Source organism: Cydia strobilella, chromosome Z, assembly GCF_947568885.1.
Source record: "Cydia strobilella chromosome Z, ilCydStro3.1, whole genome shotgun sequence".
Taxonomy (NCBI): Eukaryota; Metazoa; Arthropoda; class Insecta; order Lepidoptera; family Tortricidae; genus Cydia; species Cydia strobilella.
In genome coordinates this window covers 50712019-50729357 of record NC_086068.1, presented here as the reverse complement: position 1 = coordinate 50729357, position 17339 = coordinate 50712019, and the positions used below count along the sequence as shown (strand labels likewise).

The 17339-nt window shown below is 36.8% G+C and overlaps 1 protein-coding gene and 1 long non-coding RNA gene across 2 annotated transcripts in view; one reads left to right on the top strand and one right to left on the bottom strand.

Annotated features, from left to right (window-relative positions):
- Nucleotides 1-11005, bottom strand: part of LOC134753937 (protein sickie) — a 292384-nt gene extending 281379 nt beyond the window's left edge. The window contains exon 1 of the mRNA XM_063689921.1: nt 10940-11005. Within this exon, the coding sequence (XP_063545991.1) occupies nt 10940-10990 (51 nt within the window). The 5' untranslated portion in view covers nt 10991-11005. The remainder of the gene's footprint in view (nt 1-10939) is intronic.
- Nucleotides 1-17339, top strand: part of LOC134753986 (uncharacterized) — a 174932-nt gene that overhangs the window by 115129 nt on the left and 42464 nt on the right. The window lies entirely within an intron of this gene.

Here is a 17339-nt window from a genome sequence, read left to right as displayed (position 1 = left end):
TCCTATCCTTTTGTAGGCTTAGGTCCCGTTTGTAGGGTAATAAATACAGGAATATAAAATAATCACTCCTCCATGGTATAATTAAAATGTTCAGATTATCAGTCCGCCGGACGACATCAGCCTGTCAGTGAGAACAAAAATTTGACAGCTCCGAACAACTGACATGCCGATATCGTCCGGCGGACTGGTAATCAGTGGGTCCCTTAAGTCTTTTTTCCATCACGGAACAATGTTGTTCCGGACCGGACATTTGGGAAGCGTGCGCGGAGCCGAAGCCAACACGTAGTGGTCTTTTGGTCACTTTAATGAGATGTAAGGGGTACACTGAGCGCTGCCCTTGCCCGTGTCATGGGACGCACTCAGAGGCACTATTGAGAGTCGATGGAATCTAAAATGAACTAAGCAATTGTCTGAATGCGATGGACTATAAATACTAAAACACCGGACGCCTGCCTAATTAAACGGTATCGTAAACTCAGGTAACTATAGTCCTACTAGTATACTAGAACTATTATGGTCCAGTTTTTAACGTTGATTCTTAATGAGCCTATATGATTTGTACTCGTTTTACGTACATTTATTTATTTTAACGCTTAGATATACTAATGCTTTTTCTATATTATATACTCAACATAATTTGAAAAATACTTATATGTACATATTTTACTGGAACTTTAATTTGGACCATAGTTGTAAGTTGTGGACTAAAGTTACCTGAGTTTACGGTATTCAATTTTATTCGGGCAGACGTATTTAAGGCGTTGGTAATAGCATACGTTTAAAAAACTGTTACTATGCTACGTATTATAATCGCCATGTCCGCAATCTACGAGTAGGTACAGCTTTTCAGTTATAAGTTATTGTTATTATTTTATTTCTTAATTTGTATGTTTATTTATTTTGAATTGTAATATGGAATACTAAGGCAGTACATACTTCTTTGTTCCTTAGATCGGTCTAGTTTAAGCAACTAGATACACATATTCAAAAGGTGTAATGTCGGTACAAAGACAGCAGGCGTCGGCGGCGTGTGGCGATCATAAATTGTTTGGGTTTGATTAAGGCTCGCCAAGCGCCCCGGTGCACTACGGTGCAGCGGCGCGGTGCATACAGGATGCACCTTGAGTGAACCTAAAGACGGCTTCAAAGACGTCGAAATGTAATGGTGTCAGTTTGTCATATTGGCCCAATTATAGCAGAATAAATGCATTTTAGGCATATTCTTATTTAGGGTGAAGCCAGACGAGCGTAATTTTGTGAGTTGTGAGCTGCGTAATTAAAGCTTCAGAAATTCTAAACGGTATAACCATAGAGTAACTTATACTAGAGCGGAACTGTCATAGTAAATTTTGTAACCCCAGTAAATTCACTGCCATCTGTCGACACACTTTAAAACTAAAAATGAAGATTTATAAAAATACGATAGAATGTATTTAAATATAGATAAATGATTTTTTTTATTTGCATGAATTATTTTTATGATTTTGACCCATGTTCTTTCACTGATATGCGTTAAAATTGTTAAATAACAAACGAAACCGTCAACGCCATCTATACGACTGTAGGCCAAAACTAGTAGCGCCCTCTGAACGAGAATCAAATTTTCTTGATTTTCGAGGCACGTTTTTTCCTTAGACTATCTTTGGTATAACTCTTTTATATATTTGTGAGTGACTTCCACATCACTGCTTGCGAGGTAGTCTAGTAGTATTCCTTTGTAAGGGCGATGAGAAAAATTGGTTTCATGTAATTGTTTTTTTAGAGGTTTTTTTTTCAAATGTTTTGTTTACTTCATTTTTTTACTAGAGGTTTTTTAGTAATATGCTGAGTATCCTATTGTAATTCACACTATTTTATTGCAGTATTCATCATATATTTGTATAAAATGACTAGTAAAATATGCAATCTACAAACTAACCTATATTGTTTGCTCTATACAAGCTCATACAAAAACACTTAAAGGTGATATATTATTGGCCGGTACTGTACTACATACTTAAATAAAGGGCCACGTTAAAAGTTTAAAACTTATATAATACTGCTGCGCTTCCTCTATAAGCAAAATAGGTACTTATTGAAGCAGCCTGTATATTACCACATATTGCCATCTACTTTTGGGATTACTATTGTAAGAAGGGGATCGTTCATTTCCTTACGATTCAGTGGTTTCAAAACTGTGCGATCCATTTATACGGAGGGTTTCGGAATCAAAGTGTTTTTGTGGAAGTAAAAAGAGTATATAATTATCTTTATGACATTAGCCAAAACCCCTGTAAGTTCCTTTTTAATTATAACGGTTTACGCTTTTGCAATAATTTTCTATTGCTAAAGCAATAAAACGGTTATAATATTATTAAAACCACGCAAGCTACTTTTCTCTTTTATGAACGTTAAGCGATACGGCAATATTTACCTATAATATTTATATCACATAAACATAAAAATTAAACATGAAAAGTTTGAAAGCCGCCGTGTGAATAATCGCACTGTGCTATGTTCGGATTTGATGAAAGAATTGGGGAGGGTGGCCCTTGTGACGTCACCGGGCAAGTTCTTATAGATAACTACACTTATTTTATTTCTCATTGGCACGTGGGACGCCGGGATAAGAAAAAATCGAAATTAATTCGTATAATATTGAAAGTGAGTAGTATGGAATTACACGCAGGCAAAATCGCGGAAAAAGACAACAATAAACAGCTGTGCATAGTTTTTTAGGGTTCCGTACCCAAAGGGTAAAAACGGGACCCTATTACTACGACTCCACTGTCCGTCTGCCTGTTATCAGCCTGTATCTCATGAAACGTGATAGCTTGACAGTTGAAATTTTCACATAGGATGTATTTGTACACGCTATAACAACAAATACTAAAAACAGAATTAAATGAAAATTTAAGTGGGGCTCCCATACAATAAACGTAATTTTTCCGTTTTTTGCGTAATGGCACGGGCTCGCACTTGGCCGGTTTTTATTTTTAACTAGAGCACAGCAGCAGAACAAATTACCCAGTTTGCCAAAAATGTTACGATTGTCACCATAAAGTTGTGTAATATTATTGTAAAATGCTAGTATCGATATTTTTACCTTAATTGTAAAAACGTGTAAACACTTTGTAAGGTCAATTAGCTATGTATAAAAATGTTACTTACATATTCAACAATATATTTGATCGTATGTGCGCTCTGCGGATTTCAGTAGCACGCACAGCACAGCTCGTTACAGGTTACAGCGAGGCAGAGCCGCCTGATTTAGTACGGCGCGACGCCCAGATTAACCTTTACACTAATCAACGAGGAGTTTAGGCCTAAACATTTTTGCCGCCATGTCAATGAAGTAATAAAGCGTATTCAACGCCATGTCAAAAATTGCACGTAAACAAACCTGACCAAAACCACGACTTTATATGAAGTCGTGGCGTGTGGGACACGGAATGTACTAACTTTATATCAAGTCAATGGCGGCGAAAAGGTTAACTACATGTTTTACAACACGTTTGATCGTATTTGCCTGTAGGTTTCAGTAGCACAATATTACTAGTGGTTCTGTGAGCTGTAGACCTCGTGGACAAACCCTATGGCTACGACATTTTGAAAATTTTCTAAAATTGAAACGACAATACAAAAATATCATATTCAGTGAATGAACGTGCTCACAAATATATCACGATAATCGGTTGAGAAATGCAACCTGTATAGGAGAACATCCGGACTTACGAAAGCATTTTTGCCCAAGCTGAAACGAAGACTTTCGATCAACTTGACATGTGTATTATTTTGTATGATCTGAGGATATTAATAAGCCACATCTGATATTAGGTTTTGTTTTATTTTTATTTTAGGGACTTTATGATGCTTTCAATACCGTCTAGCTAGCAAATATGATTTGGACAAGCCTATCGAACTTAATTTGAGACTATCTCACCCACTAATTGGTATGATTTAAAGAAACAAAAGATTAATATGCTGCCAAAACGTGTTATCTAAGTGTCCCATTCATGATTGCTCAATTAAGCATCCACAGAATAAATGCGGTGAATTTTTATTTTTACATAAAAACGTTTTTTTACGCAACATTGGATTCCCGTCAATATCTGACGCAGGCGGAATGAGGGGGGCAGCTAAAAGAATCTACCAAAATCCAAAACCTAACGAACATTCATGGCGTTGAAACATAGCAAGAGCGTCGATAGAAACGCTCCATGATAGTTATATTGGATACCAAATTTAATATAAACATGCAATATTCTCTAAAAGGCGACCATGCACAGATCTAAAACTTTTTTTTAAACAAAGAAATGATTATACTATGCCCAGATGTCTCACTTTACGAATCATGTGTAATTGCTGTTTATATAGTACGATTTTTTTGTTATTGTTACTCGGGAGGATTGGGTAAATTTTGTCCAATGCATATGCTTTACGTCGAGCTTCCAGGACGAAATGTGTGAAAATATAATACCATTAAAAACGGCTCAGTAAAGTTGTACCCATAATTAACGACTATAAGTACCTAGGTATCAAAACTTATAGTAAAATATTTTTTCTTGCATTTAATTTCTGAGCTTTTATTACTTAGTGATTTAGTTATTAACAAATGTCCCAAGCAGTTCTTTACATAATTTTTCAAGGCCATCGCGTTTAATTTGGACTTTATTATTTCAAAGTGTGAAAGTTTAAATACAGATTTTGTATCCACCTGAGAAAAAACAGTTGTTTTTTTTTTTACTTACCTACTTATTACTTAATTATACCAGGATGTTTCATCAGAATTAAACTATAAGATATAAGTATTAGACTTAGACACGTGAAAAAAATTGCACCCAAACCAAGGCTCAGAACCGGTTTTTTTGAAAAACCCGAAATAGCCCAATATTTTTAATTATTTTATGCTCTTTACGTAGGACTAAATCATGTATTTAGGTAACAACTTCGTATTATTAGATTGTCTCATTAAAAATGAAATAATAAACCAAAGAACGAAAAAGAACGTAATAATGCCGGTATTTTTTTGTATGAAAAAAAAACCGGTTCCGAGCCTTGATCCAAACTAACCCAAACGCAAAGTAAGCGTGTTTATTTGTTACATACGATACAATTTATCAAGTACCTACTCTACTTTTATTTAAAAAAAAAACTAATTATATAAGTGCAAGTCGGACTCGCGCACGAAGGGTTCCGTACTATCTCTCTATCTACTATCTATTGTTTTTAGTATTTATTAGCGGCAACAAAAATACATCATCTGTAAAAATTTTAACTGTCTAGCTATCACGGTTCATGAGATACAGCCTGGTGACAGACAGACAGACGGACAGTGGAGTCTTAGTAATAGGGTCCCATTTTTACGTCTTAGTAATAGGAACCCTAAAAAATAATTTAATTTTCAAAGTATTTCTCCGTTTATTGGAGTACTACAACGGTTAATAACGACAAATGGTCACCGAACGACTGACTGTCGTATAGGTCGTATGTGCTGTTTAAACTAATATCTACATAAGACCTCTTCAACGAACAAACAACAAATGGCTTCTGAATATACACAGGTTCTGTACAATCAAACAAATGACATATGCAGCCCAACCGCGAATTGATGGACTGATGTAAACCGTTTATCAGAATTATGTTCAGAGCTGGATTATTTAATATAATGAATAGGGCATGAATTTAATCGAATAGAGGAGTTGTCGTGTTATTTTCCAATGCACATTAAACGAAAAGAAAAAGTTTCGAAAGTTTACGAAGCAATGCCAATACAACATTTTGTAGAGCAGGAATCGGAAGACCCCTTCGTTTGCTTAACCTTTTCGAATGGAGTAACCCTATTAAATTGTTACCCAAATGATAACTAAGATTACCCTATTGAGTTTAGCTTATTTAATTGTATGGCGTATTATCATTGTGTTAACCTATCGACATGGAAACCACTTTTTATGTAGTTTTCAAATCGAATAGGGTGTAGATAGCTTCAACGTAATATCCGTTTAATAGTGTTACCCTTTTCATCGTGCTCATCATTTACCAGCAGTAGCAAAATAACTTGATCGCGTTCTAAAAATACTTGATAGGATAACCTTATTGAGAGTTTTTGATTTGGTAAGCCCTTACCCAAAATTAACCTGAAATAGAAGTACCTGAAATATAGTATATGACATCAACAATCTACATATTTCAGTTTATAATTTATAGTAGTGTGACTACTAAAAAACACAAATCAAAAAAGATAAAAAAAATATATTTGATTTGTTCCCTAGTTCGATTGATTTAATTACACTTTCGTTCGGGTATGTTAACGGTTGCTGAATACTCAGATATTTGTAACCGGCTCCGGTCCCTGTTGTGCAGTGTCCGCCTCAATTGGAGGGTTTATGTAGTTTGGCTTCAAACGCCCTCTAGTTCGGGTATACACCATTAATAGCAAATGAGCATTTTTATTGCCGTTTCACTACTGGATACTAGATGGCAGACTAATATAAATTAATGTTTCTATATTTTATATATCATTAGATCGTTAATTATCACGAAGGCAACTGAACACCCAAAATACTCAGATGAAATTTCATTGAAATTAAAAAAAGTAAATCGTAAAGTTTATCGGGCTTAATTTAATATGATCAGTGATATCTATCTTTGATAACACATAAGTTTATTTATGTACATATACCTAAATAAAAGCTAACAAATATTTTATTCTAATAGAAGTAATAGAGTTAGGCGGGTCGAGTCTGATACATGGCCACATAGCTTATATGGTAAAAATTGCACCTTCGCTGCGGCAATAACAGTGACTAGTAATTAAACATGGGGCCTTTCGACCCCATCTCGTAGACTTGTAAGAGAATATGTAGAAGAGGCTTAATAGTGAAATACATAACGTAAGCTCTTTTAAAAATAAAGATAAGTAACGAAAGAAACACTACATTAAAGGCGCAATAGAGCAGGACAATGCTGTATTCCGCAGTGTAGGCTCTAGGGGTCCTTAAACCTGCGCGGTTATAGCCGCTTTATCTTTGGGAAAATTTGATTTGGATTGAACGGCCGTTCTATCCGGCAGAGGCCGGCGTTATCGCGTTAATAGGGGCAGCCTACAGCACCGGCCACTTAAGCCTGTCTGCAACGATGTCAAAAAATTCAATTAATAATACTTTATTTGTAACTTCTTTATTAGTCGATCATCTGTACACTGTCGTCAAAATGTATTTTAATTAAAGTCAAATACATAACTCAGTAAGATTTTCTACGGATATGGGAAGATCTGTACTGCAACGTGAAAATAGAAAAGTAGTAAAATCGTTTAGAAATTAGAACCTGTTGAAAAAATATAAGTGGTTCTTTTAAACTTGGTTATAAATAACCAAGTTTAAAAACTTGTCACATAAAACAACATGCGCCATAAAAAAACACAATGCACCCATTCTCTCTTTCAAAACTGCAAAATCCAAGGAATCCGTGTATTCTGAAACCTTTAGCCTCGTATTGTCAAAAGACTCAATAAACCAGTTTACCTAATTATTTTTTTCCGATTTAAAATAAATTGTACTTCTACGAAGAATGGATAAAAAGCTTACGACACTCCACCACTCTCTACCTATACCGAAGAAAATAATAATGTAAGTAAGAAGGTACCCCAAGATCTATTTACATATAATAATACAAAATACATCAATCACCATATTTTTAGTAAACAAAAATATCTAAAACACCTAACACCGGCCCATCATCGACTGGAACCTAACCTACACGTTACTTCTTTATACCACTCACTGCCAGCATGTTTTGGGAAAAGCCATTCCCCTGAAATGTTACAATGTTACAAAATTGTTGTATACGTTACGCTCTAAAAACTCGGCAAAGGTACAAAGGTTTAGGCGCGGGTAGGCGGAAGTATAAAGCGGTAAATTCGATTTTCTGGCCCTCGGATGGCTAAAGGACCTTTCCCACCGGCCTTACGATATAACGCGGCACATTTCATTTTGACACATCGCACTTTCATTTTTGCCTTACTATGGCAAAAATAGGGTTATGATTTTAGTAATCTGTGTGAGTATTTATCGCCATAGTTAGGTGTGTAGTCAATGGAAAAGGGCCGTACGCTGTGCATCTAGGATATACATACTAATAATAATATATTCTTTATTGTGCACCACATAATGAAAAAAGAATACAGAAAAAGAACACACATTACATTAGGTAACAACAGGCGGTCTTATCGCTCAGAAGCGATCTCTTCCAGACAACCTTTGGGAAGCAGGAAGTCAATAACTTACAACAATTTACGGGTAGTGCTGATACGAGATTACGTGGAATACTAATATAACAGCTTCACATAATTAAGCATGAATATAAAAGAGAGAGACAATAAATATATAAAATACATACATATATATCTATAAATATCTATATATACAGTTAAGGCAGTGAGAGGTAATGAGATTTTAAAAGATTTTTAAATACGGGAAGGGATTTGGCGCATTTTTATATCCAACGGCAAAGCATTAACATAAAATTTAGAAGAAGAAGGATGAGGAGCAAGGAGATGCTTCTCCACACACCACGTAGAAGTGAGATAATTAAAACGTTTTTTAAGGTAAGGCCCCCCCCCTAGTGCGGTTGAAGAGAATATTATAAAGAAGGGTGAGAATGTGCGAGTTGCGATGCGACGAAGACGAATTGGCAACCACTTGAGCTGGGTTCTAAATTCCGAGACATGGTCAAATTTGCGCAGGCCATATATGAATCTAATACAAACATTTTGTAGCATACATACCTATGTCTATAATACCGTGTTGTTTATATCCATGCTCGCCCAACCCTTGCCGATACTGGTAGCTAATCTAATTCACTAAGCCAATTTCCGGCCAATGTAGATAACCATATCAAAATATATAGTCGCCCAGTCTGATAAAAAAACGAACTGGCTGAGGACTATGCCGCTATGCGTTCTTCTTCTACATTTTCACGAAAGAAAGGCTTATTATTTTTCATCACTGAATTTACTTATCCCGTAGCTAAGTGGTGAAATAGGAGCCGGCCCGGATGTTATTAAGGCAGCTAGGAGTAATTAATTATTAATAAATAAAGTCATGGAGAGACCTATTTTCTTCCAACTATCGGGTTCCGCAAACTTATATAACGGAATACAATATTCCTACTGAATTACGCTGTCCCGGAAACCAAGGCCTCAGAAACAATGTCGTGTGATGTGGCAATATAAATGTAGTATATTCATACTATCTGTCTGACTATTAAATAAACAAGCCGGCTTACGAATCGCACCTAACTATCAGACAATAAGTGCATTAAGATCGGCTTGCTGAATGTACATAGCAGCACCACAGCACGAAGTTTTTATGCCTTTCCAGAGACCATTTAATTCGTTATCCATTACGCGTCGGGCCACTCTCAATATCCCCCGCATAATTGCAAAGGGCCCGCCAAGTTTGCCGGCAGATGTCGGGGCAATGTGGGTCGCGGACTGATAAATGGTCGCGAACCCCGGGGAATATTGTATCTGTGAAATAGCTTCCCACTGTTACTTTCCCGTTCCCGCGTAGCGAGTACCACTAGAATCCAATTTGAACTTTAATTCTATACATTACGGTTACTTTTAGAGTCGCTCTATTATGGTTTTCGCGATTGAGAAAGTATTTAGAAGGACAAAATAGCTCCACACTGCGAGATAAGGCCAGCCGGAGACGCCTGCCTTACAATTTATGCCATCTCAGCTATAGAATATTTGCGACTCAACAAAGATTAGGTATACCTACACATTTAATATACCTAAGAGGGGATCGTATCGTATCGCTCATTTACAGCAATATCGAGTTTAACCCATTTTAAGGACGGGCAGGTAGGGCAGGTGAGTGCATAGCATGAGGATTCCTACAGTTAAATAATACAGGTAAAATAAAATATTTAGTTAGTTCCCTGACATTGCAATGCATCTAGAATTAACAGTCTTTGTAGTACCTATACTAAAGTAAAAAGTTTTGAAATACATACGAGTATAAGTACAATCACACGTCTGTATTGTCTAGGGCACTGTCTAATGCACGGGGTTAACACAATGTGCGCAATTTAGCCCTTGACCTGGCTACGCGGGAGCACCGTTCGCCGCGGCGGCTGAGCGCTGAGCCCTGTACCAGATTAATAAATGTAAGTGCGCCCGTGACGGCTAATGTGTCGTTATGGCCCGTCCTGAAAAACTTCTTCTATTCCCCTGAAACTAGCGTCCCCAAACGAAAACCGTCTCTATCTCAACTTAAACAAGATGTAATTTGTGCGGTACCAACCAAATCGCGTTTACGGGCCACTGTGAGGAGCCTGCAGTTTTAGCGCGTACCCGCGTTAAACCCACCTAATAAAGCCTTATTATCCACGCCTTAGAGTTTACATTGTGTTGCTTATGTTGAAATTTCGATCGGTGTGTACAATACACGTATACATATTGTATTTGTATGGTGAGTCTGGGACTGAAAGTGCTTGGCTCGGGTGAAAGTGGTAAAAACGCGAAACAGTAACGGTGAACGAAGAACTTTGAATTGAATACGTTTGAATATTAAAATAATAATTTGATTTGAATCTACAGTACAGTCTTCTGCAATGATACGAGTATCTTGAACGCACGAATAATATGTGACTAGCTCTTACTGCGCTATAAATAAGATCGCGCCATATCTAATCAAATCAGGGTTAACTTAATACCCCAGCTCGTAACTCATTGTTAATGTAGTGTTTATAAATATACATCATTATTGGTTAGTTACCAGTTAAGTACCTACTCGAAGAAAACATAGTGAGGTATCCTACATATACATCTGCGAAGAAACTCAAAGCTGTGTGCTGTGGAGTCCCCGTGTTGGGATATATAGCCTCTTATTGATTGTAACGAGGCCTGTGATCAGCATAAGAGCATACTATTGAAAATATGATAAAAAGTTACCTGTATAGTCTCATCGTAGGAGTAGTTGCGGGTCGCGGGCGCAGCACTCATATCACCTGCGCGTGCTCGTCGGCGCCCACATCTGAAAAACCCACAAGGGTATATAAGTGAGTTTGATCATCAATTATAGCTTATATCATGGGAACTAATCGGCTGGGGCAGGTGGAGAGATAAAAGTTAACCTGATTCACTAACACAGTCTTCACTAAATTAGCTATAAGTACATTACTTATCATTAATAATTCAATAGTATACTAACACAAACAGTTCCAATAATCCTGAATGTTTTACCTGATGTTTGGCACCTAAACATCTTTAAAAAGCAATTGCTTTTTAAGACCAGGTAATTTAATTAAGTAATTGCACTAACTACTGATCAAAAAGACAAAATATATTATTTTCCTCACGAAAATCCTTTAAATCCGCGAATCCTAAAGAAGCGGGTCCAAATTATTTAACAGAAGCACGCCAGATGTTGGTGGAGATGGAGAGTTGCTGAAACTTGTCCGGGTTGCTCATGAATAATTATAAGCGGGGATAGCGGTGATAACTCACTTGGCCGCTGCCGTCGACCGCGTGACGCCGAACAAGCAAGTCAAAGGAGTAGGCGATAACAAGCATCAAGTACAATTATGATTTGAAATCATAACAGCGGAACAATTTCTAGTCAGCTGCGCATTCACATACAACGTAAGAAAAGGTTTGGACAGTAAAGTCAGATTTTTAGGATGTCCGAATTGTAGGAAGAGCTCTTAATAACATTAATAAAGAATCTTATTATGATCACAGACATAATTTTGAAAATAACTGCATGCCGGATAATATCTGGTGAGTAGGCTTATACTTCCTCGTATGTATAAAATACCATAGTATTTTACCATGGCGTATACCTACCCAATAGCATTGTATTATATAAGAGGAGGTTTTGCAAACACACTATTGTGCTGTAATCTTTATCTAGCTTCAACTTTCGACACCTCTACCATTGAACTCACCTAAGTGCTCTGTTCACGATCACTGATTTAAGTAGGTAACCAAGATTCCAGAGTAGTAAGGTATACCCGGATAAGATTGGATGGAGGGTAAGATCGTAGAATCGGAATTGCTTCCAAAATAGTAGTTATTTTACATCACTAGCAATAGAATGTGTGACGCCATTTCATCCCGCCCCTCTTGCCACGTTGTAGTAACCGCTCAGTCGTGTCAGTCGTGTCTTACGGGGCGGAAAAGTTAAATTTTAATGGAAAAGACCGGACGTATGCAACTTATTCTCCTTGCTTTAGAGTTCAAATTAAAGTCGTCGTCAATAAAACTTGCTAATATTAAATGTAAACATATATGGTTTGTTTACATTATTTGCAAGTTCTATTGACGACGACTTTAGCAATTAGTCGTCTTAGTCCAACGGGGTTTTTCGGTTTAGTGTCTCGAAAAAAATGTAATTCAACTGAGTATAGATTACTCCAAAACTATTTTATTGAGGGGCATTCAGTGAATTAATAATAAAAGTTTATTTTCTTTTTTATCATTTGGTCTTACCCGGGTATACCTTAACTGGGTGATAGCAAATATTTATCTCTCCTTATTAGTTACAATACAAATACTCGCGTGTTGTACGGGTACGGGTTGTACGGAATGTACAACATGACAAAAGTTGTTTGTGATTCTATGAAAAGCCGCTATCAGCTCTTTTCTTAAACCTCTGCTTATTCTGCTTTTGAGGAAACGGCACTTTTTTATGACTTAATTAGCTACATCTCAGGGCACGGTTCCCGCGGCAACGACCTTGAGTAAGCATGCATACTGACGAGTACGAGGACACGACTGAAACTACGGGCTGCTCTAATCGCACTAATAGCTTATTACATTGGTAACGGTAACGGTTAAGGTGGGCGCAGCCACACACACACATAAACATGCATACATAAAATTCCCTTCCCCTAGTATAAGTACTATCTCTAAAATAACAATAATATAGTTCACTATATTTTATAATTGACCTTAGGACGGTTACGCAATCTTATTCTGGGGTTCACCACTGGTGGTGGGTCCCTAGGAGGTCCGCCTGGTTGAGGTTCCTCGATCGCTTCTTGGAAATCATCCTCGTCCGAGGTACCGGCAATCGGTGGAGCCGGATGCTCATGATGCCCTGCTGGGTCGACAGTCTCTGGTCTTCGATCATCCCTTTTCTACACACACACTTACATACTTTATTGTTCAACAAGGAATTGGGTTAACAAGGGCTTTATGACTTGTAAAATTCTCTCTCTCTCTCTCTCTCTCTCTCTCTCTCTCTCTCTCTCTTAAAACAACTCAACTCTTATAAAACAAACTCATAACAAAGAAATATGTGGCGTTCCACGGATAAAGGGTACTTATGCTCGATATGGAGTTAAGGATGGATCCTAAATCTACGTTACATAATAAGCTACCTAATGCGCTGAAGCTAGGCCACCAGCTAGCGGTAAGACCGTGCGACTTTCATCCGGAGGGCGCGGGTTCAAACACGGCTCGTACCAATGAGTTTTTCGGAACTTATTTAATATCATTTGATATTTACCAGTTGCTTTTCGGTGAAGGAAAACATCGTGAGGAAACCGGACTAATCTCAATAAGGCCTATATAATTTTCCCTCCGGGTCAGATGGCAGTCGCTTTCGTAAAAACTAGTGCCTATGTCAATTCCTAGGATTAGAAGATTATAATTACAGGTTCTCACTTACCTATATGTATAATTATATAAAAATAAAAAATGCTTTTGTTCAAAGTCAAGTACTTACACTTTTTGAAGCAAATATTTGGCTTCGTCCGAAGCAAGTAGTAAGTACCTAATTGTAGGTTTGTTCATTACCTTGTGTCGCTGACAGTAGAAATAGAAGCATTAGGCTTTTTACATCTACATTTTCTTATCATGTCATATGTAAGCAACTGACATAATTCATAATTCTTTATTGCAACCATGGTACAGTATAGATGTAAATTATAATATACAATGCCTCACATGGACCCTGTGAGGGCACAGCATATCAATAGCTTACTCATAACATTTTATTATTATATTTTTTATTGTATTGTATGTAGCAAATTATTAATTTATCTAAAAAAAATATCAGGTCATAAAACAATTATTCTAATTACACATGAGATCATTAATAAATGTATTATAATAAATAAATTATTGTACAATATTCATATTATAAAATTGTTTTGTTATAAATTTAGGTATGTATGTCATAGTAATTTAAGTAAGTATGTCATTGTTTTAATAAATTACTTAGAAGGTGTCTGTAACATTATCATTACAAAAGTCCTTTAAGTCGTAGTAGCATTTATTTATTAGAAAGTCTTTCAACATTTTATTAAATTGTTTCTCATTTGCTTGAGCTTTAATGTCGTTTTTAAGGTGGTTATAACATATTGTTACAATCATGAAATTAAGTGTGCCAAAGTAAGTTGCGTCCTTCTTTTCGTCCAAATTGGACACACGGGATAAGGCTGTATCACAACGGATCAAAGCCTGAGTGCAAAAAAGCGGCGGGCGAATCGATCGGGAACTTGGCATTCCTATCACGGAGCGGAGGCCTAGTGCGCCGTCGCCATGGCTACCATACCAACGCACCGCCGTCAATGGATATCAACCTACCGCCAAAAAGATAAGGATTTTGATGAATATGCTAACCAAAAAACTCGTAACTATACTAAGCGCACTTAGTTTTTTTATTACTAAACAAAACCAAGTACTTATTCTTTTTAATGAGCGCTGGTGGCCTAGCGGTAAGAGCGTGTAACTTTCAATCCGGAGGTCGCAGGTTCAAACCCCAGCTCGTACCAATGAGTTTTTCGGAACTTATGTACGAAACATCATTTAATATTTACCAGTCGCTTTTCGGTGAAGGAAAATATCGTGAGGAAACCGGGCTAATCCTAACAAGGCCTAGTTCCCCCTCTGGGTTGGAAGGTCAGATGGCAGTCGCTTTCGTAAAAACTAGTGCCTACGTCAATTCTTAGCCCATGAGCCGTGGCAAAATGCCGGGATAACGCGAGAAAGATGATGACTTACCTACTTAACAGTTATGTATTTTTTGTTAAATGTTGACTTTCTTTAATACACTGTTTATAAGACACACTTTCGTAGATTGTATGATTTACCGACGCACCATATAGTTAACTGATATTTAAAATAATTAAAAAAACTTTAAAGTCCAAACAAGTTGAATGTAGAACTTTTATGTCACGTGGCAGAACCATCGGCGAGCTTATCGCTGCGATATGCAGATCGCCAAGACTGTGTCTACGAAACGGCAGATAGACAAGATACAGGCTCTATTTTCGCAGCTAAGTCTAGGCTTAGATTTTTTTCTTACGTATATATGATATTTTTCAGTTTGTAATTTCTATAGTACCTACATTAATACTTAAAAATGACGCAAAGCAAAACTATATAATAAGTTAATTTGATTTGTTCCATGATTGTATACACACGCACAAAACTTACTAAAACAATTTCCTATCGGGTGATTCATATTGTTGGCAACGCGGCGAGCGTAATGGGCTCCTTTGCATCTGGAGGGGCGCGGGGCGCATTTTGTGAATAGTTTTTGTGTTTGTTAGGTTCTACTTTAGGTTAAGATTTTTGTATTGTTTTATGTTGTATGACATGTATGTATCCTTGAAGTAAACAATATTATGAAATAAAACTATGAAAACGGATTATATCGCAAATATTGAATTTATAATACATCCCGACGTTTCGAACCCTTTACAGCGTTCGTGGTCAACGGGTGACGGGTAAACAATATTAATTAAGGTAACATTAACATAATAAAACTTATACTTTATAATTATAATTTTAAACAACACAATTAACTTTGTTACAGAATTTATGGCTAGACTATTTATGGCTAGGGCTAGACTATGTATGATGTGTATTCAATTTTTTTGTCACGCTCTACAGCCTTTATAGTTTGACGGATTCCAACGTATAAGCTGTCATTAGCTTTGTCGTAGTCATGGGAGTGACTTAGGCTATGTTAAAATTATTAAATAAATCAAAATAGTGAAGTTGGCCGGCAAAATGCCGAAATGTCACGACTGAGGGACGCTTTGTCACAAGCGTGTTTATGTACTCATATTATTTACCTTTCCTGATGGTATTAAGCTTGACCATATGTATCAGTCGTGTCGATTTAAAACACTCCCTGCGGTCGTGTTTTAATTTATCGCCACTCGTTTCGAATTTCCTCTTTTCCGCACTTGTATCGTAAATAACTATTATGAAAAAAAAGACTGGACACTATAGGTATCTGGAATAAATAAGTAGGTCGATTGCGTAGGTACCTATCTATTGGTCACTGCATCGGTAGAATTTAATCGTGTACCTATTTATTTAGAATAAAGTTATAAAACACTTTTGTGTTTGCTTATAAACCTAACTTGAACATTTTCGTAAAATTTTGCATTAAGTACCTGCAGTATTCAATCTGGAAAGGAATTTGGTTAAGGCGGTTTTATTTTATACACGTTGCAAAAGTGCGGGACACGCAGTCAGCTTATCTCACTGCGGTATGCAGATGGCCGCCGCGCCGTGTCGACCCAACTATTAGATTTGCTTAACAAACTTTGTGCCTTAACTATTCAGTCTGCCTTAACTTGATTTCTCGCGTGTAAAAATTAAGTTTATAGTCCGGTGGCCGGCTGCGTGAAAACGACAAAATTTCAACCCCTTTTTAACCACTTTAGGGGATGAATTTTTAAACACGCTGAAATCACTTTTCATGCATTCTAATAACATGCCTTTATGCAAAGATTCAAGTCGCGCACTTAAAAAAATGTTTGACCTCCATACAAATTTTCTACCCCTTTTTCACCACCTTAGGGGATGAATTTTCAAAAACGCTGAAAATACTTTTCTAGTATTTTAATAATATGCCTTTATACAAAGTTTCAAGTCCCAAACTCAATAAAAAATTATGATCTCCATACAAACTTTCAACCCCTTTTTCACCACCTTCAGGGGTGAATTTTGTAAAACCCCTTCTTAGTGGATACTAACGTCATAAAAGCTATCTATTGTGAAAAATTCAGCTCTTTAGGTCCAACGGTTTGGGCTGGGAGTTGATTTAAGTGAGTCAGTCAGTCAGTCAGTTAGTCATGACCTTTACGTTTATATATATAGACTAGCTGTTGCCCGCGACTTCGTACGCGTGGATTTGTAACATTATGCAGCAAAAGATATCAGTAGGGACGGTTAATAATTTGTTAATAATTATACAACGCATGAAATTTGTCTTTCACAAAGTACGAAGTTTCAAGTCCCTAACTAAAAAATTTGTTCTCGATGTAATCCTTCTCAACACTTAGATTTTCAAGTCCACTATTAAAATAAAATGCTTGCTCCCGAT